At 37.9% G+C, this 8,463-nt stretch overlaps 1 protein-coding gene across 1 annotated transcript; it reads left to right on the top strand.

The window, feature by feature from the left end:
• The first annotated feature begins 285 nt into the window (after window positions 1-285).
• Window positions 286-8,284, top strand: LOC127777355 (uncharacterized). The gene is made up of 5 exons (XM_052303931.1): window positions 286-315; window positions 6,755-6,994; window positions 7,086-7,175; window positions 7,294-7,395; window positions 8,063-8,284. The coding sequence occupies exons 1-5, from the start codon at window positions 286-288 to the stop codon at window positions 8,282-8,284; spliced, it is 684 nt and encodes a 227-aa protein (XP_052159891.1).
• Window positions 8,285-8,463: the final 179 nt, after the last annotated feature.

Raw genomic sequence — 8,463 nt, forward strand, 5'->3', positions numbered from 1 at the left:
TCCCCCAAATCCCACTACACGATGGCGATTCTCCTATAACCCCGCGAACTAGATCTTGCTTCTCTCTCCAAAGAAGTGCTCGCTCCCAAGATTTTAGGATCCTAACTGTCATTTCCAAATTAGTTTACTTGAGCTACCTATTTCGTCGGACTTTCCAAACAGCCATCTCCGAAAAAAAATCACCACGCAGTTCTTTCGATTCTACTTGGCGACGACATCCATGTGTTGAATCATGTTCATCTTCAACAACGATGATTCAAGGGAGAGCTGGTGTCATATTGCCTGATGCAAGCATCTAGTAGACCACAATCACAGGTGCATTTTCTTTTGACTAGAAGCTGTTCGATCTATTTCCCCTTCCGTAACTTGAGCGTACACGCATCTGTGAGTTGGTGTGGGCAACGGGGCGGGGATTGAAGAGCAGTGCTGCACTGATGCTGCCGCCGGTGGCAGTGAGGTGTGGTGAATGGAGGCTGCGATCGGCTGGGCGCGTGGTTGTCGTAGGGGTGACCGGTGGCCGGTAGAAAGGCGCCGGGCCAAGGCGTGATTGCACGGGGTGGAGATGGCCAAACGGACAGGAAGCTGGTGCCTGCATCTAGAAAGCTAGAGACTAGAGTCCTAGAGCTAAGGTTGTGGTTAGTGTTTCTTGATTACTGAAAATGGATAGATATAGGAGGAGAAAAGCATTGGAGTTCTACAACCGACAGGTGCATGTTTCTCTGTACTAGTTCTATTCTCTACTTTTGTAGTAGGGAGGCACTGGATAGATATCTTTGTTTATCTGGAATCTTGTTGGATGTTGTGGCAATGCACCTGCTATGGATTGCTTCACATGGATCTGCAGCTTTACATTCTGTAATTGGAACTCAGTAGATACATTGCTCTTTTACATCAGTCTAGATTCAGGATCACTAAATTGTATTATCAGATTATATCTAACAGCTAATTGAATTTTATTGTGTCATGATGTTTCCTGGATGGTAAAAATATTAATATTGTTTCTCTATCAATGCAGTTAACCTGTACTTTACATGGTTGGCTTCATCTCTGCAGCTTGTGACTGGAAGATCACTGCATACCATGTAAGTAATTCAGAGCTATTCGTGCCTTCATAATATTACATATATGATAAGATATATTGTGTTCTATCAAACTATTAGCATGTTTGCTCTGCATGTTGTGTTCAAATGAGTTTTTTTTTGTTATGCAACAATTGTTCTTAAATTTAACTTGGTCATATATTTTTTGACATTTCAACAGAGATACATAAATAAGTTTTGCAAATCACTACAGAAAAACAAGCAATGGAAAGTGACCGTAGATGGATGTATGATGATTGGAATATAAAAGGTCCTGATGCAAACTGGTGCAAGAAAGCATAGGAATTTGTCAATCATGCATTTTCTCATACAAATGCTCATAGTCAAGGCGTGCACTGTCCATGTAGCAAGTGTGGTAACTTTAAGAAGCAAGATCAAAACACCATCTCACACCATATTGTTAAGAATGGTTTTGTGCCTAATTATTTTGTCTGGACATACCATGGGGAGACTGCTCATGCCCCCTCAAATGAAGTGTTTGATGACACAGATCACTTAAATGATATGGTACATGATTTAGCAGATGCCGATCAAACTGATAGTGCAACCATTGAAGCTGAACAGTTTTTTGAGTTATTGGAAGCCTCTGAACAACCAGTCCATAAGGATACTAAGGAAACTACCCTCTCTGCAGTAACTCGTTTAATGAATCTGAAGTCTCAATTTAATATTTCTGCTGCTGGTTATGACACTTTAATGAGACTGATAGGTGATCTTCTTCCTGAAAATTCTAAAATCCCCAAGAACTTTAATGAATCAAAGAAGATGTTGAGTAGTTTGGGGATGCCATATGAAAAGATAGATGCTTGCTACAATGGCTGCATGCTTTTTCGTAAGGAACACAAGGATAAAATAACTTGTGACAAATGCAATGAACCTCGATACCATCAAAGAGATTCTAGTGGTCTAAAGAAGCATTTGAAACCAATTGCTCGAAAGGTGCTAAGATACTTGCCAATCATTCCAAGGTTGAAAAGATTATTCATGTCTGAAGAAATTGCAAAACACATGGGTTCGCACAAGGAGTCTCATAAGGAGAAGGTAGGAGTTATGGTACATCCATCAGATGGTGAGGCTTGGAAACATTTTGACAAGGAGTTTCCTAATTTTGCAAATGAACCTAGGAATGTTCGTTTAGGTTTGTGCACAGATGGGTTTACTCCTTTTAGTTTTTCTGCAGCATCATACTCTTGTTGGCCAGTGTTCCTTGTCCCTTACAACCTTCCACCTTCTATGTGCATGAAAAAGGAAAATATATTTTTAACACTTGTGATACCTGGTCCACAACATCCTGGTAAGAATCTAGATGTCTACATGGAGCCACTATATGATGATTTGAAGTTATTGTGGAGGGAAGGTGTTATGGTTTATGATAGATCTGTTCGGCAATCTTTTAGACTAAGAGCTTGTTATTTCTACTCTATAAATGACTTGCCTGCACTAGGAATGGTCTCTGGACATAGTACTCATGGAAAGTTTGCATGCCCAGTGTGCTTAGGTACTATTAGTGCTTTTTGGCTAGTCAATGGTAGAAAGTATTGTTGGTTTGATTGTCATAGGCAATTTCTACCCATGGAACACTCCTTTAGAAAAAGTACAAAAGCTTTTCGAAAGAAAACTAAAGTACTTAACCTTGCGCCGCAACGTTTGACTGGGGAACAAATTCACTCACAGTTAAAGTCTCTAGTTCCTAATGACGGTAATGGAAAAGATTTTTTTGAAGGGTTTGGAAAGACACACAATTGGACACACATGTGTGGATTATGGCAATTGCCATATTTTGAAAAACTTCTTATTCGTCATAACATTGATGTCATGCATAATGAGAAGAATATGGCTGAAGCTTTATTGGCCACATGCCTAGACATAAGTGAAAAGACAAAGGACAATGTCAAGGCAAGGTTAGATTTAGCTTCAATCTGTGATAGGCCACAATATCATCTCCGTGAGAAGTCAAATGGTGGTTGGGAAAAACCAAGGGCATTGTTCTGCCTTACTCGACCCCAAAAAGTGGCAGTGCTAGAGTGGCTCAAAGGTTTGAAATTTCCAGATATGTACACTGCAAACATCAGGAGGGGAGTAAAATTGACTGACCTACAGATCACAGGGCTTAAAAGCCATGACTACCACATCTTCATGGAGCGCTTGCTACCTATAGCTTTTCGTGGTTTTATTGATAATAGCATATGGCTTGCACTAGCAGAGTTAAGTTTTTTTTATAGAGAACTTTGCTCTAAGGAACTAGATTTAGAAAACTTGAAAAAATTAGAAGAAGGCATTCCAATCCTACTGTGCAAGCTAGAGAAGATCTTCCCGCCAGGATTTTTCAATGTTATGCAGCACTTGATGATCCATTTACCATATGAGGCACGAGTTGGGGGGCCGGTGCAATATAGATGGATGTATCCATTTGAAAGGTAATGAAATAATATCTTCCTAGTCAAAAAAAAATGAAATAATATCTTCAATTCAGTTTTACATAATTCATATATTATATAATTATATGACATTTCCAAATTGACAGGTTAATGAAATATCTCAAAAAGATGGTAAAGAACAAAGCTCGTGTTGAGGGATGCATAACAGAGGCTTACATAGTAGAGGAGATCTCAAATTTTGTGAGCCTATACTTCAAAAGTGATGTACCTTCAAGTCGAAGTAAAAGGAGAAGATATGATGATGGATATGAAACTATGAATTACAATTGTAGTATCAGTACATTCCAAGTACCAGGTCGTGCTCATGGGAGACGAGGGACGAAAGTACTAACAAGAGATGAGTATCACGCAATCATGCTGTACATTTACACCAACACTCTAGAAATGGATGAATACATAAAGTAAGTGATAGTAGAATCATATTTTTTTAATGTTAGTTATTTTTCCTCACATTTTAAATTACAAGTATGCATTATAGGCAATTTGATCAAGTAGAATGTAGGGGTTTTAACCGTGCAACGCAGCAGCAAATTGATAGAATTAGAAAAAAAGGAGCTGGCAGAGGGCACCTTAACTTATTTGAATGGTTTAGAGAACTGGTATGTGTCAAATCTTTCTAAATATGTTTTCCATTATTTAAATGCCAATTTAATAATTTGTACTTGATCATTGTAGTGCATAAAACAAGGAGGCATCAACAAGGATCTGGTCCAGTTATCTCATGGTTGCCGAACTCGTGTGTCATGCTTAACTGGATATGATGTTGATAACTTTAGGTTCCGTTCTGAAAAATATGAAAATTCGAGGCCTAATTTAGCTACAACAAATAGTGGTGTATTCCTCTCATGCTCCAGCGAAGACGGTGCCACCACAGACTACTATGGGGTTATTGAGGAAATTATTGAGATTAATTTTGATGGATCACAACAGTTTAAGCTAGTTTTATTTCAGTGCCGCTGGTTTCACCCAATAAATGGGATTAGAAGGTCTCCAAACATTGGTTTAGTTGAGATCAATCCAAACACTAGGCTTCCTGGCTATGAACCCTTTGTACTTCCTCACCAGTGCAAACAAGTATACTACACTCCATATCCATGCCAAGCCGGTGATTTGCGAAATTGGTGGGTTGTTAACCAAGTTCCAAAGCGTGGTGATTTAGAAGCACCAGCGGCTGGTGAATATGGAAATGATGATGAAGCACCAAGTTCTATGTTCTATCAAGATGAGAACAGAACAGGGCATCTTGTCATTGATCATACAATTGATGTTAACCTTGAGGCTGCAGTTGGAGAGGCTGATATAGTACATGATAAATCTGATATTGACCTTCTGAACAAACTAAGCATTGATGACACTTCTGAACAGCCAAATGAGCATCCTGCTAGTGATGTTGGTGATGAGATAGCCTATGTGACAGATGATTCAGAAGAAGAGGATTTCTATGATGATCCAGATGACTTTTAATCATGTTTTAATAGAACTTGTAGTCTTATTTTAGTCAAGGAAATTCTTAATCTTATTTTTAGTAGAAAACAGAATATTTATATGTTAATGAATTCATTTCCCATCTGACATGTCATAAGTTTTATGTCTGCGTTTATATATAATGTACCTTGTATTTATAGAGATATGCTCTTTGTTCTAATATTATATTTGCAGGCCACGAGCTAGGGATATTGGAGAGGAAATACGCGCTTCTCGCAGGAGGCGTGGTGTTCCAGAGCAGCCACCAAATGAGGGTGAGGAACAGCAAGACAATGGGAGTGCTGGTGTCACACCACAAATGTCTACCCAAACTCGGACACCACGAGGAGCAAACACAATCCCGCCAGCACCAACAACACATGCTGCCAAGACTGTTATCATACCTAGTGGTGACAGGTAATCTTTTAGGCTGTACATTGCTTCAAATAGATGCTTGGTGTATCAAAGTGAAAAAATGATGTTTACTCTTATGAAAATAACTCAAGCCATATACTATTATGAAATTACTGACAAATATTGGATATTAAAAATGTAGGTTTAATATATTCCTGCAAAATTTTACAAGACAATGTAAATGAGTGTACCAAAGAAAATGGTTTAAGCTTATTTGTTCATGATACACTTTCATTATATTTTCTATACATGTATTAAAATCATATAATGTGAAATTGAGCTCTCTGCATGCAGAAATTGGAAAGAGCTGCCATTTAACCCAAAAGGTCGTGTCCCCAATACCATTCTTGGGGCTCTGTTAAAGCATCACTACCCTCAGATTGTGCGTGATAGATCATTGAAGCAACCATGTGATGTTCCTGCTAAAAAATGGCGTCACTGGTGCATGAAAGGACCACAAGATGACACTTGTGCTCACAAAGTAAGGAGTGACTTTATGGTAAGTATGTGGAACCATTTACATCTTTTTTTTTTGCTAACATGTACCTGATAGAGTTACCTGGTTTAATTTTACTGTATGTCATATATATGTGTGTCCATTAGGCAAGATACAAATGGCCTGATGATCAGCCTGACCTTAAGGAGAAATGGATTAAAACTCTTGAAAAATGTTGTGAAAAGTTGGCAACACAAGAGATATACCAAGTGAGAATTTATGCAGTAATGGCATATCACATAGAGATCTTGAAGGAAATTATCAGTTTTGATGAAGCAAAAATAGTCCACTTGGAAGCAAATCAGTACCGACGAGTTCCTTTCATGTGGATAAATACTGATGCTTGGGAAGCACTAAGCAATTGGTGGGCTTCAGATTCTTTCAAGCGACTGAGTACTTTGAAGAGGAATGCACGCCTAAGTAGACCTGAATCTACCAATCGTGGGGGCTCAAGCTCTGTTGCACGCACTCAACAAATTCTGGTAACCACATAGCTTATGTTAGCTACCTTGTTGTTTACTTATAAAAAACCATTAAACAAACTTATTATATTATTCAATTTGTAGGAGAGAACTTATGGCAGGTCCTTTAGCATAATTGAGGCATATGCTGTGCACATGGGGGCATCTAAACAAGCAGTGGCTGAAGGTCAAGGCAATGATTTGCCTCCTATTCCTGATGAGCGTGCTCAGGAAAATCTGGTATTATACCCAACCATTACCTTATGATTAATGTGAGTGATTTGTGTGTAACATTTCTTGGTGTTGGACAAGTACCGTGATGGGATGCAAGCAGCACATGGACCAAATGTTATATGGGTAAGGGCCCCTTTGGATGCACAGGTTATGTATGAATGCACTGGACGCAAGGCACATGGGAAGTTTGCAATGGCGGATGGTGCAATTGATAGCTCAGAAGTGCAATTATCCACAAATGCTCATCCTTCTCACACTTACACAGTTAGACCTAGCCAAATAGAGGTTGAACTACGTCAAGAGCTTGCTAATTTCAAGCGTCAGCGGCAAGAGGATTGTCAATCAATACAAAATGCTCTATCTGAGTTCAATAATCAGATAAAGGAGGTTATTCCTCTTTTCATGATGCTATATTACTGTTCTTCGTTTTTACTGCAATGTGAACGTGTCTAACTATTGCCTAATGAATTCTTATTAGTATATGATGAATGGATCTGCAAGTACACCTCCACCTCAGATCAATTTAGCTGCATTATTTCCTAGCCATTCATCTCCAACTACTCAGCAGGTAAGAATATTCTGAAAAATGTTTTCTACTGCAGATCTGTACTACTTTGGAGCATTCATCCATCTCTGTTTAAAATATATATGTTTGACTAATGGTATCATATTTTCTTTTATTGTAGAATACTACAGATAATAGCTCCAGAAATGTGTTCAACCAAATAGATGGAAATAATAGTGGAAACTGCAGCCAACAAGATGCTGGTTTGAGCAACAATGAACAGGTATTAACAAATCTACTCTGTTGGTAGTTCCTTTTTCGGAATGATTGATAAAGTAAAAAACTAATAATCATTTGTCAATTAAATTGTGGAACTTAGTCAATAGCAATTTCTCTGTCTTCTCAAGTGTAGATCAATATGACCATGGAACATTATATTAGCCTAGCTATTTTTTTGTACCCACACTATACCAGATTATGCATATACGTTACATACATAATTAAAGATAATGTGTTGATTAGATATAGTATGACATATCATTCCACATATTTAACATTATTCTAGCTTTTTCACTTGGAGCTTTTATTGAGGGCTGGAATTGCTTGATGTAATGTATCCTAAAAAACTGAAGTCATCAATCTCTAGCAAAATTTACAATTTTCTTACTAGCTAGAAGGAAATTTTGCCAAGCAGTTTTACTATGTTTTGTCAAAAACTAGTTTGATCATAATCTTGCGTAGTCATTGATGATCACCACATGAGAGTATAAACTAGCTTGTACAACTAAACCATTGTTTCATATGCTGAACCATATAGACATTAACCTATCCATAGAACACTTTCCAAGTAGAGTATATCTGTTTCAAACATCTTTAGAAGACATTTTTGTACTGTTAGCTAAATTGGAGATTGGAGGGATACATTGTCACCTGATCCTTTTTCCTTTTAGGGTGACATGGGAAACAACTCTGAAAATGTGGTGTTACAACGCATGGATGGAAGCACATTTCGTTATTCTAGCCAACAAACTGCTCCTGCTACTAATCAAGGCAACAGTAAGCGAGGGAGAGATGGAGACTATGTTGATAGTGAAGATGATTATGCTGATGATGGAAACTATGATGATGCTGATGAAACTCCTGATCCATTCTTTAGTTTATTTGGAATATAAGAACCGTTCGTTGCTGCAGTTATAGTTGATTATCCTTGTACAAAGTAGTACTCACTGTTTTATGTTGGTTAGGAACTTCAATTTACTTATCCTTAGTGCAAGACAATTACTTTTATTTAGGAACGATGATTTATGTTTTTATTGTGAAACCTAATGTCAGTACAATTTCTGATTATATG

The sequence above is a fragment of the Oryza glaberrima genome, chromosome 6, assembly GCF_000147395.1.
Source record: "Oryza glaberrima chromosome 6, OglaRS2, whole genome shotgun sequence".
Taxonomy (NCBI): domain Eukaryota; kingdom Viridiplantae; phylum Streptophyta; class Magnoliopsida; order Poales; family Poaceae; genus Oryza; species Oryza glaberrima.